The following is a 17690-nucleotide window of genomic DNA, read 5'->3' on the forward strand; positions in this document are numbered from 1 at the left end:
ATCATCCTTCCAACTCTCTCTCTCTATAAATATGTGCCCAAGTCATTTATGCCATAACACATAAGACTGTTCTTCATGTTGAGGTTTTTTGGAATCAACAATTTTAGCTGTATAAATGATGTATTTATCATTGGGAGTTAAACACAATATGCACAATCCATTAAATGTATTGCAATACCCAGTCTTATTTGACTTAAAAATCACGGAAATACCGTTGTCCTTTATTTCAAAAGAGTAACCACACATGACTAAACATAATACGGAAACTAAGTTCCGTCTAAAGGAATGTACAATAAGTGTGTTCCTTAATATCAAATCAAAATCAAAATCTGAAATTAAAATGATATCTCCCGCGAACTCAATGTCAACTTTATTGTTGTTTCCCACATGAGCTTTGATTTACCTTGATTTGGCTCCTATAATTCATGAATCCATGTATGGTGAACGCAACATAACTAGTTTCACCTCTATCTAGCCACCACAAACCGGATGGAGCTTCTAATAGATTAGATTCACAAATCAAAGCAAAAGAATCATTACCTGCATGTTCACTCTTAGACAATCAAGTTTTTATTTGTTGCAGTCTTCCTTTATGTGAGCTTTCTTCTTACAAAAGAAGTTGCAATCACCATCCTTCTTAAAGAATGCTACCTTTGGACCCAATCTGTCAAAAAAACCAATGGTTTGAGGAGTTTCTTTATGAGTATGTTTTTTAAACCTCTTACTTTGTCGATCCACCATCATTATGACGTAATCTCTAACCCCACCAAAATCATCAAACATCATGTTGAAGAATCCTTGCAAATGTATCATAAGATCGGCATTAGACCAACACACTTCGTAGCCTCCAAGGCTTCCATCATCTATATAGCAATGCAAGAAGCTGGCAAACAACTTTCAAAGTGGTACTTAATGGATCACTTTAGAGATAATAAGCAAATCCAGTTGCTCTTAACCCAGATAACAAAATTTGCCTTCTCGAGTTCCATGCTATTAGCAGTAAAATCTGCCTGCTTATCCTTATTAAGAGCATTATGAATTTACGCGAGCTTCGTCCAAACATAAAATCCTCTACCCATTTCTCGAAGTTTGAACCATTATGAACCTCAATCTCAATGGAGTTACCATTTACAGAGAATGAGACTAATTCAACAAGCAGTGTATACAATTAGTATATTATGAGTACCGTGTAACTTGAACCTTATAAGTACACATCTTAAGGGTTAGATGCACCATCATATAATCACCTTTAGGCAGAATATATAACGTGCACTTTATACATGACAGCCACCATTATAATATATTTCAATCTTCATGAATCACCACCTTTGGGTGTATGAACCCCTAGGATTAATTAATCCTCAACCATATGCTGTACATGTGACGCTTCGTGAACCAATATTGTGTAACTTGAAATTGCATAAGTATACATCTTGAGAGTTACATACATCATCACATAATCACCTTTGGGCAAAACATATGACATGCAGTTGTAAACTCTCAACATGATAGTGGCCATGAAAAATATTCCAATCTTCATGAACCACCATCTTTGGGTGTATGAATCACTAGAATTGGTCAATCCTCAATCATATAATGTACATGTATCCCTCCATGAACCAATGCGGAATCACCTCCTTTAGAGTATGACCACACATTAGAACAAGAGACATCCTACCACAATATAAGATCGATATTTCTCAAACCCAATCAAGTGTGCCACTTTGGTGGTCACTACCCAATAAAATCTTTGAAACTCTCTCACACTAAGGATATAATCTTTATGTCTCACATTAACCATATACAAGTGATTTTATACTTGATTATAGGGGTACTTTATTCTAAAATCACGGACGATGCTTTTACCATTGCTCCATTATAGATGCATGCTAAAATTTTACACATGCCAACTCTTAATAATATTTCACACATGCTGTATGTGGTCATATACATTTGAACTAGCCTTAATATTTTTGAAACCTTGTGGAAGTACAAGAATAATATTTCACACATGCTGTAAGGGTCTTTATGCATTTTCTATTTTTAAAAGCTCCAAACACTTAAAATAAATATACCACAATGTAGAGAATATTCATACGAGTGCATGGATACCAAAAATGCCCCAAACGAAGCATGGATGCCCTCATACGCGCCGATTGAAGTTTGTCACTTGCACGTGCGGTACCTCGGCTAGTCTAATGGCCAATCCGATTGGTCACATTGGTCCCATCGTTGACCGGTCGGACCGGTTAATGGTCAACCCTCCAAACCGGGTCGGGTTAAAACTCGGTCCGAGTAAAAGTAGGTCGGGTTGGTCAACAAGTCGACCCAATCAAATTTGGTCAAATCGAGACCCGGACCCTTGAGGCCGTGGCCCGCCGATGTCACGTTGATGTCGGCAGCCACGAAGTACACGCCGCCTCTCGTAGCGCCGACACGTGTCTTGAACATGTGTCATGCTCATAGCGAGCGCGTTGGGTGGTCACCGCTTGGCTCGCACGTGAATGTACGCGCCTAAGACAGTGTTGTCTACGCCACACATTTGGACATCCAAGAGGTGCATGGCGCATGTATTGCCGCGTGCAGCCTCATCCGGAGGTGCGCCACCACTCGAAACAACCGTCTTGACGAGATGAACCCAAAAATGTGATAAAAATCAATTTTCATTTGATAAAATTTTTGAAAATGGGCAAAAATCAATAGTTCTAAATCTAGATTGTAGAAGCTCTGATACCATATGTAAGCCGCTCTAAACCCTAAGATGGCAATCTAGGATCTACATAGCTAGAATCTAAAAACACGAAAATGGTTTAAAGGAATTTGTGCACTTGATTTAGGATCTATCGGTCTTGATGCGGTTGGAATCCATCGTCACTTTAAGCGGAATCACGATGATCCAAAGCTCAAGATCTTCTCCTCTATGACTCTTTGTATCCCTAGCTTAATGAGATAGCCCCTCAATGACGCCAATTCGTATGCAATCGTTATGTGAAGTTGTTATGAGTTCATTAGGGTTATAGGAGGGATTAGAGCGTTATTTATAGAGTTTTCGATCGGGCCTCTCTCTTCGGGGGTCGGGCTCAACTCAGCCCACACAATACCAAGCCATATTAGCCTGGTTAAGAATCCTTATATCCTACCTTATTAGACCAATCTCATAAGCGGTAAATTAATACCGTAAAACGGTAATTGCAATCTCACTTAATATAAGTTCACATTAGGATAACTCTAACATCCGAATCTGCCTCTAATATACGTGATTGCCCTAGCTCTCTCTATGAGTTTCGTACTAGTGAACCTCAATTAGATCTAGCCTCTAGACCAAGACGTTCTTTGCATGTTTGCTTGTTTGTACAAGTTGATTACTTTACTTTGAGGCTCAATCAAGAGCCTCAATGTTGGTCTATTCATTGTTTTGATTCTACTTCAATGCTTGATCTCATACCTTAACCTGCTTGTGGATTGATTTGTTCAAAATGGATCGGTTTTCGGAGGATTAATCTCAATCGGAATGAGGATGCCTGGACATGCGATTTGATGTATCATGGAGTGGTCTCATGCAACATTAGTTTGATGCCATATGACCGAGACTTGACACCGACTTGCTCATTCCGGTTTGCATCGATCAGAACACCGAGATTCTACATAGACAATATAGACTTGATCTTGGGATGATCATGTTTATTCTCGTTATGGATTGATGATTCACCTGGGTCCATGTCGATAAGAGTTAATGTTTGTCCGTAAAAAAAAAAGTACATTTTTCTTGTCCCATATAAAAAAAGATGTGACGGTGTGAGACACTTTATAAATGAAAGGCTTTTCTAGCCTTTCTAATGAAGGCAATGGGCTAGTTGGCTAGACCCTACTATGCCCGTGTGTCGGTGCCCGATTATTAGGCTCACATAGAAGTTGGCACACTTGCACGATCATGCATAAAAATTGGCATATTATTTCTTTTATTTTTTGAAATTATAATAACAATTTAACAGTTTAGTCCTAACAAAACAATCGTTCAAGTAGGCATTGCGGAATTTGAATTATTAATTGTGTCTAGTGGTTATTAAGGATTTGAAGGGTTGCAATTTTTCAAAATTAATAGTTTTTTAAGACACGAAGAGTTGTGTCCGAATTTCGAAAGAAATTCTGGAGGCAACAAATCCGAAGTGGAAGGAATGCTTGGTTGGTTATTTTGTGGGTAAGAAAATGCCTTTTAGACTCACGGAAATGGTCGCCAAACATCTATGGGGCACCAATTTGGTGGAAGTTATGGCCAATGAGGATGGTTTTTACTTCTTTCACATCCACGATGTTGATTTTCATAGGAAAATACTTGATTTCGGTCCTATTTTAGTATCTCGGGTCCTTATGTTTTTGCAACAGTAGCATCGCAATTGGTACTCAAGAAAGATCTTCATGATTCTATTCCAGTGTGGATTAGACTAAAGAATATTCTGTACGCCCTCTAGTTCGCCCCAGGTATAACTGCTATTACTAGCAGCATTGGAAAGCCCTTCCATGTAGACCGACAAACGGAAAATATGAAGATGATTTCATTTGCTCGAGTCCGTGTTGAGATTAATGTTAGGTAGCCTCTTCGCAAATTGGTTGAGGCATTACTAGAGGGGACCTCTCACTTTGTCAAGGTAGAATATGAGTGGAATCCAGCTATTTGTGATAAGTGTGGTCTTTTTGGCTATCGTGCCCCCCCACTAGACGTGGCCGGTTCATCCGAACCGCCGGTTATGATTCCTAGAAAAGGTGGAACCGGAACCGGCCCTTGAAGGGGCCAATTCCGGTTCCGGTTCTGTTTTTTAAATTTAATTTTTAAAATAATAAATAATGAAATAAACATAATAAATTATAATCAAATTGTACATTGTAATAAAATTTGAGGGAAAAAAAGAGAGACGAGGAATGGGCTTGAATTTAATGAATTATCATTAAGCGCCTACATATCTTCTTGGGGATTGAAGAATCAAAGCACATATAGTTCTTTTACCTTTGATAACCCCAACTTACCTCATCGTCAATCGTCGCTACCCATTGTGGTACCCGTGACGGTGGTATCTCCACAATCCTCACTAAAGAATTTGTGTTCTCGATCTAGCTCTTGGTATCAAAATCTAGCCTTCGTCCAATCGTCGACACAAGCTTGAGCTTCTGCGGACTCCGGACTTAATCTTGATCGGCGAGAGTCCAAAACTAATTCTCCAGGGTTAAATGTTTATTCAATCGCAATTGTTGAAGAAGGGGTTGCTAATATCTGGTGAGCGATGAGGGTGAGAACTGGATAATCGATTGAGTGACTCTTCCACCACTCTATGATTTGAAAATCTCTACTGTGTTCGGCATCACGAAACTCAAATTGAGTGGTTAAATATTTTTCTAATTTAGAAATATTACTTGTTGCCTCTTTTTATTTTATTTTTGTCTACTCTTGAGCATATTGTACCATCTACTAATTGAACCATCGCCTTCGCTTTGTGAGGCGATAGATTGTAAAGATCCACAATCACTTAAACTATATCTACTACAAAATTCTCCATATAATTCTACTATTGATTCTTTAACCTCTCCTTGTATAATTAAAATATCTATTGCATCTTCCAAATGTAAACAATCATAATAATACACATTCGGATAATCTAGTAAACCATCTAATTTAATACGTGGATCAAAACAATACAAACTAAATAGACAAGAGGAATTTTAAAATAATAATGCAACCATTTTTCTCGCATTACTAAAATAGTCCGAGCTAATTCAGTATCTTTTTCATATTTACTAAAAACACCACCAATATTGACATACTCTATTAAAAATAAATGCGTAGTAGGATAATAAATACCAGATAAAGTATTAGTAGCATCATTAAAATTTTCAAAAATTCTAAAATTTTTTTGTAAACGCCCCAATGTTGCGAAAGTAAAGTAATTTCGGGAATATTTTGTGAAATAAATATACATAATAAATCTTTGTAATCAAAAGTTTGACGAAACAACTCGTAAGTAGAATTCCGACGAGTCGGAGTATCTTTTGGAAATATTTTTGCCATTCTCCCATGTTGTTTACAAAATTTTCCCCATGCTTTCATAAAATGGACACGACTCAATAAAAATTCAATTACACCCTTTATTGGGGCAAGAAAAATCTCAAGAGTTCGTAAACCATCTTGTACACATAAATTTAAAACATGGCAGGCACATCTAATGTGAAAAAATTGTTCGCCAAAAGAGGGTTTACAAATATTTTCTAATTCGGGAATGGAAGCGGTATTTGCGGCCGCATTATCAAAATCAATTGAAAATACTTTATTTATCAAATGATATTCTTCTAAAACTTACCTAATTATTCTATAAATATTATGAGCCGAATGCTTTTCATCAAAAACTCGAAATGCAATAAGTCTTTTTTGAATGGTCCAATCGTCACTTATCCAATGACATGTGATACCCATAAAAGAATGAATTTGCCAAGGATCACTCCAAATATCGTTACTTGAATGTACACGTCCATTGAATTCCGCAAAAAATTTTGTCAAAGATTTTTTTTTGTTTTTTTATAAAAATGCAAAAGTTCGTGTTTAAGAGTAGTTTTCATAATAGTTAGTGCTTGCGGAACCAATGCAGTATTTATCAAATATTTCAAATTAAAATTTTCACCAGTAGTGAACTGCGCATGATCAAGAGCAACATATTCAGCTAATGTTTATTTATAAAGTGCATTAGTGTAACGGAATAAAGGATAAGTATTAGGATTGGCATACCCGAAAATTTGTTGTTGCCTAGTGTCGATCCCCGCTTGCGTTGGATGTTTTTTCGTCGGATGCCAACTAAATGTTCCGTAGCCGTCTCCTTTGGTAAAGTTGTATGTTTGCAAACAATATTTACAATTTATATTATATTTACCTTCGCTTTCATCATATACCTTGTCGAAGTGTAGCCACAAGTCGGATGTACGCTCTCAGCCCTTCCATTCCGGCTCATTTACCGTCAACGTTTCTTCGACACTAGTAGGAGGATGAAGACTTTTTTGTATTGGGATGTGCTCGTCGTTTAGAATGGGAACAACATTGATATTATCATCGTCATCTTCCCAATATGTATACTCACAGGGATCATATCTAGGAATAGGATACTAAGAATCTCCTATCGCCATCTTGGTCTTTCCCAGATTTTTGCTTCCACTTGCCATTTTTTAGAGAATTCATCGGAAATCTAATTGAGAGAATTGAGGCGAGATTGAGAGAATTGAGCAGATTGAGAGAATTTGTGAGAAAAATGAAAGGAGGAGGATAGGAATTTATATAGAAGGGAAAGGTTATTTAACTTTAAAAAAAAAAAATTAGGGGGGCCAATTTGGCGGTTGCACTTGCCATTGCAACAGCCCAAAGAGCCATTGTGGGGTGGGGGGTGAGGGGGAGGGGAGAAGAGCCCAACAGCTCTTTCCCCACCGCCCCCCCTCTTTTTTATTTATTATTATTAAACGGGTTTGAACCTGCTTGAAACCGGCCCTTGAGGGCCGATTCCGGGCCGGTCAAATGGTCGGTTCCGAGCCCTCGGTTCCGAATGGCCATGTATACCCCCCACAGCTACAGAGCCTATCTATGTCCCTCTTGTAACATTTGAAGCCTTACAGCGCCCACTGGGTCCCTCCCATCCACCTACGGATGTTTGGCGTATTGTTGGCGGGAAGCGGGGTAACCTTCCCCTCTTAGTGCTACCGATATTGGGGATGCCATTGTGCGGGATATTGCTGATGATGTGGTCCAGAAGTTTCTCGGCCCTCTTGGATGTGCTAATCATTCCTCTCCCATTCCAGAGCCTATAATGGGCTCTCGAGATGCATTAGTTGATTCCATGAAATCAAATGAGGAGGAAGTTGAAGAAAGTAATGTTGGCAGTGATGTTGAAGTTCATTCTCCACCTCCTCACAATACTAGGCTATAATAAGCCGCCTCTCAAGGGGCTAAACCCAATGCTAGCAAGCAAGTTACCACTGGCCCCTCCCCTCTATTAGAGCAGCAACAGGGCAATACTACCTCGGATAGTAGCCTTGGGTCCAGTACAAAAAAAAGAAGACCTCTAAGAAAAAGAGGTTGAATCGCCACAAACGGTGGTAACCTTCTCCTTCCCTATTTTTGTGATTTTTTTGGCGTGTGGAATATTCGAGGACTTATGAATCCTCTCAAACAAGTTGAGATTAGAAGCCTTGTTAGGACTAATAAACTTTTCTGTCTCGGTATCCTTGAGACCAAGGTACTTTGTCCCTTTTTGCCGATATCTCTCTTGCCTTACTTCCGAGATGGGAGTGGATTGCAAATTATGATTTCTCCGATCGGGGTAGAATATGGATTGGCTGGAATCCAGTTTTGACGAACTTTGTGATGTTCTCTACTTCATCCCAAGCTATCCATGGACATTTACATTTGTTATCCTCAAACAAGACTTGTTGGTTCTCAGCTGTCTATGCAGAGCATACGTTTGTGAATAGGCGTCATCTTTAGGCTGATATTGTTCATCGTAGTGATATGTTGGTGGATTGCCCTTGGCTAATGGCTGGCGATTTCAATGCAATCCGTGACCGGTCAGACAGAGTTGGGAGTTCCAATCCGTGGCTCCCTTCATATGATGAATTCTCTCAATACATAACCGATGCTGAATTAGAGGATCTTAGATACACCGGCCAACGTTTTACTTGGTCTTCTTCTTTTGGTGAGTCTCGCAAATAGAGGAAGATTGATAGAGTGCTCATCAACCCATGCTAGAGCCTCGATTTCTCCTACTCGGATGCCTTCTTTTTGCTCCCGAGAGTATCGGATCATAGCCCCATAATCATCCGGGTATTGGCCCCTTCGAATGCTAGGCGGCCTTTCAAGGTCTTCAACTTCTAGATCACGCATCAGTCCTTTTTGCCCCTGGTAAGCCATATTTTGGATACTAACATTCATGGGACTCCTATGTTTCGGGTGTGCACTAAGCTTAAAATCCTTAAAAGGCGCCTTAAGCGGTTTAATAGACAGCTTTTCTTGAATATTTCAAATCGAACCATGGAGGCCAGAGAAGCTCTTGACTCGGCACAAGCCGTTACGCAATTAGACCTTTTTAATCGGGGCCTGGCTAGTATTGAGAAGGATCGCCATACCCACTTCTCCACACTTCGGCTGCGGGAAGAGTCCTTCTATAAACAAAAATCTTGGGTCTTGTGGTCAAAGGAGGGAGATTTGAACACCAAGTATTTTCACCATTATGTGAATAAAAGGCAACTCCGCAATAGGTTACTTTCTGTAACGGATAGCTCCGAAATTGTTATAACCGAACCGTCACGGGTGCATTCTCACATTGTCGCCTACTATGAGGAGCTGCTGTCCTCCTCAAGTTCTGCATCTCGGCCTTTATATTCAAGATATCAAGTCCGTGATTGAACACCCCTTGAGTCACCATCATATTTCCTCTCTAGCTCACCCCGTTTACGCTAGTGAGATTCATACTACTCTATTTTCTCTAGCTACAGATAAAGCCCCGGGACTAGATGGGTTTAATGGGGAAAAGTACACTAGAAGTGACATAACTTTTGTATGGCTTCACTTGAGTGCCATAACTTTTAACACGTTCACTTAAGTGCTAGAACTTTCAAAAATCATTCACTTGAGTGCCATGTTGACATGGACGCCAAAAAAATTGATGTGGCAGCCAAAAAGCTGACGTGGCACACCGGAAAAGTTGACGTGGCTCGCCGGAAAGATGACATAGCACGCCGTAAAGGCGACGTGGCACACAAGAAAAGTTGTTGTAGCACTCAAGTGAACGATTTTACTCCAACATGGCACTCAAATAAACGATTTTTGAAAGTTATGGCACTTAAGTGAACGTTTTGAAAGTTATGGCACTCAAGTGAACGCTGTACACAAGTTATGGCACTCATGGTGTACTTATCCCGGTTTAATGTGGAATTCTTTAAGGCTGCTTGGGACATTATTGGTTAGTCGGTTGTCCTTGCAATCTAGGACTTCTTCAACACTCGGTTGCTCGCTTCGGAAGTCAATGCCACCATTCTTTCTTTAGTTCCTAAAGTTCCAAATGCTAGTGCTATGAGCGATTTCGGACCCATTGCCTGTTGTAACACAATCTACAAATGCATCACCAAGATTATGGCTAATAGGATCTGTGGTGTTGTTCCTTCTATTATTAGCCCAATGCAAAATGCCTTCATTAAAGGCCGCCGTATCGGTGACAATATCCTTCTAGCACAGGAGTTGTTTAGTGGCTTTCATCACGATCCTTACCTGTCAAAATGTGCTATTAAGGTAGATTTCAAGAAAGCCTACGACATTGTCGATTGGGAATTCCTCCGACTAGTCTTGTACGCTTTTGGATTCCCGGTTGGCTTTACCAACCTTATTATGACTTGTGTCATGACTCCTAAGTTCTCTATTTCTATCAACGGAGAGCTTCATGGGTTTTTCGCTAGTGGTAGGGGTCTATGCCAAGGGGACCCCATGTCAGCTTACTTGTTCACACATATTTACGGTTATGGATGTCAATGATCTATAAGCATTTCACATTAAGTAAAAGTAAAATGGAAAATTTCGCAAGATTCGCAACAAGAAATTAGACTGAATTAGTTTTTCTCCTCAGTTTTCAATATTTGCAGCAAGTCATTGCTATAAATCCAGTGACCGTTACCGATAATTATAGCCATGATCGAATAATAATTCATCCCTGAATCAAAGGCATTTGGATTGCCATAAAGGGTTGAACCTGTACACAGAGTGAAATCACTCTTTTTTGGATTATAACCAAAGAGAAAAAAGCAGCCAATATTCTACTTTTAGGAATCAAAAGATTCCGGGACTAAGAATCCTATGCAAACACAGGGAATTCCGATTATTTTTGTTAGTCATTCTGGATCAGCATGCACATCCGCCTCTTTGCTCTCAGTCTGACAGCCTCAGGGATGCCCTGGTAATAGCTGCAAGCAATTTCGAAAGATCACCACAAAGCAAAAGAGATTTGCTAATAGAGTATATCATCGTCAAATGGAATTACAGTGCGCATAAGCACGGAGATTTCATATGATGAAGAAAGATTGGGGTTTGACGAAACGCAAGACATAACATGAGAAAGAATCGAGCTGGACAACTACAGATTCAGATGAAGTGAGCATAATTTGAGGTTTGTTTAACTTGATCCCTAAAGACTATACCATTTATGCTCATACGGTATGAAGTTCTCTCAATAAGTAAATATGATGGCAAATGCCCTCTCTTAAGGGATAAAAAAAAATTGTAAAACTCTAGGAATTTGGGAATAGCTCATACACATTGAGAACACGATCGTACTTTTTATATTCATGATCTTGAATCTTAACTAGTCGTCCCTTTCATTAACACAAGAACTCAATTGCACAATTGTAGTTTAAACAGCCACGTTGTTGTAGTCCGTGCTGTTGAAACAACATCTCCATAAAACTTATTCGTGAACCGACCCCATAGTCCCTACTTATCTTCCGTTCTTCCAGATTGTCTGAAAGTTCACTCCCATAAAGATCCTCTACAGGTGATCCCAAGACATAGAGTTCTGATAGGTTCTTCAAATATGAGATATCAAGTGTGGTTAGTGACCGGCAATCTCCAATATGAAGTTTTGTGACACCAGAGGGAATCTGTGGAATGCATTCCAGAGCAAAGCAATTGAAAAGTTGAAGAGTCTTCAGGTGAGGAAGCGCACCTAACTCAGGAGGTAGGTTTGTAATGCGTGGAAAACCCAAGGTCAAGACTTCCAATTTGGTTAATCTCCCAAGCCACGCCAACTCAGATGGGCCAGGGATCTCAAGCACTGTGGCGACGAATAACATCAGTAGCTTCAGATTGATCAAGTTGGAAAGATCAGGAAAGGCTATTTGCCTAAGAGATAAGAATGCCAGAGAAGTCAAGCTTTCTGGAAGTTTAGGTAGGGATGATACATCCGCACTTTCATACATGCATAACTTCAATGCTTTTAGATTCTCCAAACTTTCCATAGAGTCAGGTAAGTCGGTGCGTCCTATATGGGATAGATCTAACTCGGTCAATGATCGTAATTCCTTAATGGAGTAAGGAAGTTTCTCAATTTGGCTACATCCCTTCAAAGATAAGCATTCGAGATTTGTCAGCGATCCAATGGAGTCGGGTAGGTGAGTAATCAGTGTCCTGTCTAATGAAAGTGTCACCAGCGAAGTTAAACAATTGAGTGAATCCCCTGCTTTTGCTGATGGTGAAGTTTGAACGTGAGGATTTCCCAGGTTTTCTGTACCCCACCAATCAGGAATTTCTCGTATATCAGAATGGTCAAGGAGAAGTTCTGTGAGAGATGGCAATCCACCCAGCTCATTTGGCAGATAATGAAGAGCCCCACAATACCGCAAATTCAAGAAAACCATGCGCTTTAGTTGACCGATTGACGAGTCGACTTCAGTCAATCTGTAACAGTGTTCGAGAATCAATCTCTCCAACATCAAGAGCCCAGAGAAATCAGGAGTCTTGGTCAAGTGGCAACACTCCGAAAGGTCAAGAACTTTTAATTTCTTAGCTCTCTGTAAGACCAACAAGACAATTGTCGGTAAATACGTTAAATGAAGATAATGAACACACTAATAAGAAGACTTATTTAGAGCTGAGGGTACCTTAATATGTCTCCATCCGTCCCAATCGTGAGTAATTGTACTCCATGAAAAATCAAGAACGACCAAATTTGTCAAAGAAAAATTACTTAACTTGAGTATCTGCCGAGGAAAACAATGCCAAGAGAGCCATCTTAAACTCGGAAGGAGTTGGTTCTCGCTCAGTAAAAAGTCCATTGGGGTCGTAATCAAGTTATGCAAAACAAGTGAAGCTTGGGAGAAAAAAAGACCGGCTTTCTCATTAGCGAGGCGTCTGCTATCCACCTGAAGGAACCTTAGATATGGTAGCAGTGCAAATCCATCCATAGTGGAACGATATTCTGACCTTTCCTCAAACTTCAAGCGGAGGGCTTCGAGCTTTGCATTTCTCTAAATGAGCAAACAAGAAAAGTTAATTGAAAAGAAGGATGCCGTCAGCTAATTAAGAGAACAATCTAGGTCATCTTTGAATTTGAGGCAAAGTTCGTATCCAGAAAATTGGGCGTATGTAAATATACTAAGTTCGGTCTCATCATTCTTGTAGACCAATTTGGAGAGCACCGACATGCTTTAATGAATTTAACAATCCGTGAATGTTTTAAACTATGTGGAAATTTTAAAATTCTATATGTTGAGTCAATTGTGATTGTTTTCACTGAAGGGAAGAGTGCCTCTAATTACTAAATTGTGAATTCTCATATACAAAGAAAATCGGATCTAGGATTTACCTTCTCTCTCAGTAGCATCTTCAATATGTCGTCATCATTCCACACCCTACTTTGCTTATGTAATTTGCCACCACTTTCTTGAGAAACTACTTCTCTACCGAGATCTTTGAGCTGATCGTGCATCCACAGCTTATTATCTTCTCCGATTTTAATCAATGACATCAACTGAAGAACTTCAAGACCTTCTGTTGGGCATAAACCACAGTCTCTCCACATGTATATTACTAAACTTTTATCATATCCATCAAAAACACAAGCTATATCAAGAAATATTTGTCTCTGACTTGGATCTAATGCTTCATAACTAATCATCAACTTACTTCTAAAACTCTCAATGTGACCTTTTTTCCACTTTACCAAGTAATCATCCCACATTTCTTCTGTTTGTCCACATGTTAATAGCGTTGAACCCATAACCTCTAGGATCAATGGAAGACCTTGGGCTATCTTCACAATTTCTCTAGATTGTTCCATTTTCTCAATTGGGGGGTGATCTTTTCTGAAAACATGCTTGCTGAATAGCTGAAGGGATCTTTTGGGATCCAAAACACCAATTGAATAAGTCAACTTTACTCCAAATGCACGCAGAATATTTGCATTTCTTGTTGTTACAAGTATCCTACTTCCTGGACCAAAGCAACCTCGCTTCCCCAAAAGTGTAGTTAATTGACTCTTTTCATCAACATCATCAAGAAGAATAAGAACTTTCTTCCTTGAAAATCTATCTTCTATTGTCTTTATTCCCTCGTCCATGTTGATGATTCTTGTATATGCTTGTTGTGAGAGGTTCGAGATTAGTTGAGTTTGCAACCACACAATTCCTTTTGAATGTGAAGTTTCTCTAACATCAGCAAGGAAACAACAGTCAGTAAAGTCCCGAGAAAGTTTGTTGTAGACTACTTTGGCAAGAGTAGTTTTTCCGATGCCACCCATTCCGTGGATTCCCACGATCTTTGCATCATCAGTATCAGTGCCTATCATCCCCAGAACTTCTTTCACACTGTCCTCAATGCCAACCAAGAAGTCACTAACCACCAAATAGGCCTTCTTCAGCTCATTTAAAATGCTAGTAACGACTTGTTTAACTAGTTGTCCTTCGTGCCTGACAAAATATGATGAGAAGGGCCAAGGAAAAGTAGAAAGTACGTTAGAAGAGACGAGCAGAAATCTATGACACCGGGAATTGATCGGAGTCTCTGGAAGACACGAAATGTGACAAGAAGTGTAACTGCAAATGGAACATACCGCAGTGCATTCATGAGGAAGAACGAAGTTATGACAGATGCTCAAACATTATGCAACATTCAAACAATTATGCGACGGTCGAAGTACAGTAGGTTATCACTATAACTTGCTAATAAGAGGAAGAAAGACTGATTTATGTTTACGGGTGCCTCTGATGTGTAAACAAGCTTCTCCTCCTCAAAAATAGCTTCTTCTTTGACATATGGAACATGTCTTAACTGTTATGAATAATAAACAAGTGATCCAACAATTTTCAGCATACAACATAAGTTAGTTTTCACGAATATTAATATGCCACTCACTACATAAATACGCAAAAAAAATCGTTTCACAGTTTGTGTCCTAAAGATTTAATGTCCGATTAGATTGTTGGCACACTACTCCAAAAAAGGGAACCGGCATAGACACAATTTTTCCAAGTTTAAAAAAAGAAAGGAAGGACATTTTCAACAGAGAAGCCATTGTACCCGAATTTCATGGTCTCCTGTATCATGGCGTCAGTCAAGGCTGGAAGATAACGAGGTACCTGTTAGCCACGTTTTCTACGTTCCATCCCTTTAACCCTCCAACCTCATTGAGAGCAGCTCTCCATTTGTGGATGGTCTCATCACCCTCTCGCTTCTTGTTTTCGTGCTCAAGCAACGCCACACCATAATCTCCGGTTTGGTATCGAACCTCGGATGGTTTGACATAGTAGAAAATGGGCATGATTACCTGTCCATTCCTTTTCCGACACTCCACCATCTTGGTCAACTCCTTCAGGCACCATTTGCTTGAAGCATAATTTTTAGAGAAGATGGGTATGGAGATCTTCGATTGCTCAATCGCTCCAAGCAGATCCGGGCCGATCTCTTCACCGATGCGGAGATCTTCATCGTCTCTGTATGTACCGACTCCTGCATCTGTGAGACGGGTATAGAGATGATCAGTGAAGCCCGTGCGTGTGTCCGGTCCTCTGAAACTCAAGAAAACTTCATAGTCGCACCCTTCCATCTCAACCGGTCGCAGAGAAAATGAAGCACCAAAGTGGCACCAGTTCAGCAAAAGCAGATGTCCGAGCTCTATGAAGCCGATCGTTAGGGGACAGGTAGAGAGGCTAGTGCAAAGTAAAGCGGGTACGACATATTATAATTTGTGTCGTGGGTCTCAAGACAAAATTTCTTTGACCACCAATCTCAAGGAAGCAAGTTTCGGGGAACTTCACCTGTGTGTGAAAGGGCAGCACGTGCACGTGCTCTCTCCTTCTGGACGCCGTTTGAGGCAGAGCACATGGCACGTGCTCTCTCCTTTTTCCCCATCAAAGAAATTGGAAGAAGACAACTAACAAAACAAAGGATGACAGGTAGCTACTCAATCTTGTGCGAGTTTAATATAATTTGTAATGTACGTGGTTATGTATGTAATGAACTCTCTTAAATTTTATTTATTTCGTTCTATTCATTTTTGTAATGGTGACCATCCTGATATTATTGATTTGTTTCAACAAACCAGTCATAATCCTCAATTTGAAAATTCAAAGATCATATAAAGCTTGGATGTGAGAGTTTTCGAGCTTTATCAACTTTTATGACTCATCTCTTCCGGCTCAAAAAAGTAAGATTCAGGAAGCTTCACTGCTGGAAAAATACTTAAAAGATCATTGGGCTATGCGGGTTCTCCATAATTGCTAAAAAGGCTGGAAATAACGTGTGTCCGATGTTACTTACGCTCGATGTCGTTAATGCTCAGTCCATATTATACTCTGCTGATCCAAGTAAGAGCAAATGTTTCAGCAATTATCTGTTCCGATCGCATGTTTTCAGCTATAAATAGCAGAATTCATCTTAGACGCATGAGAGCAACTTCCTAGTCCCACTCATTCTCAAGAAACTCATCAGAAAAAAATGTCAAGTAACATCTCTAGAAGAAAATGTTTAAGTTACACCCCTGACATGAAACACAGTGCGCAAAGGGTGCATGAAGTCCTGAATTGCCCTAAAAAAAACTACACCTTTTCCTGTGGAAACTTTTCAAGCTTTCGTTTTCATGTAAACAATAAACAGAATGCTTCAAAACTGAAAGATCATTCACGAGAATAAGACTTCACAACCGGAGAGAGCCACACGACATGCAGGAACCCACATCTGTGAAACAATCTGAGTGAGCATTCACCCTGGAGGAAAGCCACAAAAAAATTCATACCATGAACTATTGGTGAATGCTCGCATGAAGTGCCAATTCTTCAATATGACATGAAATTCAACTATGAACATGTGATCATACAACAAACCATCACAGTTACGACCATATTTCTCTGAATGAACCACTTATGCTACATTTAGAAATTGTGCAGTCTGTCAGTTTATACCTCATGCTTCTGATGATTCTTTCGAGCATTTCATGCAGATTTCTTGGCTTTTTTGCTGCAGAAAATATACAAATGGAATATCAATCTCAGTGTAGAAAACTAAACTAGAAAACAGTTCATCCTCAACTACGAAATAGGCGACAACCAAATAAAGCAATTTAGCAAACTCGTAGGGGATAAATAGATGATATGAAGCTCACCCAACCAAGGCTGAGAGAAACTCCGAGAGAATAATGATTATTAAAGCAGATGCCTAAATACAATTGATTAAGGAAATTATTAACGAGGGAAGTCACTATCACAGTAAAAATTTGAAAAACTGTGATAAGAGAGCAACTCATGAAAACATACCGCAAACCCCGCAAACTCCTCGGTTGCAAGCGGTGTTGTCAACTCATGCTTTCTCAGTGTCTCTTTAATAACGGCTTGTAGCTTACAAGAAATTAGAACTAGTCACAATATGTGCAGATAGTATATATTAACCAACATAGAAAAACCAGGAGGCATTGTTCAACCGGAAAGAAAAAAAAAATTGATCGATACAATCATAGTCGAGGTAGGCTGAAAACTCTTTCTGTTCTAAGAAAGGCACAGCCAACTCATTCAAAGAGGCTTCATCTAGAGGAACGAGAGGCAACATTTAGGATTAAAGAAGCATATAATATCTCGCAGCTGGACAAATCAATCAAGAATAGCCAAAAATGTAAAAGGAATTTGACAGTAAACAA

The 17690-nt window shown here is 39.6% G+C and overlaps 1 protein-coding gene across 1 annotated transcript in view; it reads right to left on the bottom strand.

The window, feature by feature from the left end:
* LOC115748840 (disease resistance protein RPV1-like) overlaps nucleotides 1-15719 on the bottom strand; it is a 41376-nt gene extending 25657 nt beyond the window's left edge. Inside the window, exons 1-4 of the mRNA XM_048278131.1 lie at nucleotides 15142-15719; nucleotides 13371-14472; nucleotides 12667-13032; nucleotides 12307-12576 (exon numbers count right to left, since the gene is read on the bottom strand). Coding sequence (XP_048134088.1) covers nucleotides 12307-12576; nucleotides 12667-13032; nucleotides 13371-14472; nucleotides 15142-15608 — 2205 coding nt within the window. The 5' untranslated portion in view covers nucleotides 15609-15719. The remainder of the gene's footprint in view (nucleotides 1-12306; nucleotides 12577-12666; nucleotides 13033-13370; nucleotides 14473-15141) is intronic.
* Nucleotides 15720-17690: the final 1971 nt, after the last annotated feature.

This window comes from Rhodamnia argentea, chromosome 4, assembly GCF_020921035.1.
Source record: "Rhodamnia argentea isolate NSW1041297 chromosome 4, ASM2092103v1, whole genome shotgun sequence".
Taxonomy (NCBI): domain Eukaryota; kingdom Viridiplantae; phylum Streptophyta; class Magnoliopsida; order Myrtales; family Myrtaceae; genus Rhodamnia; species Rhodamnia argentea.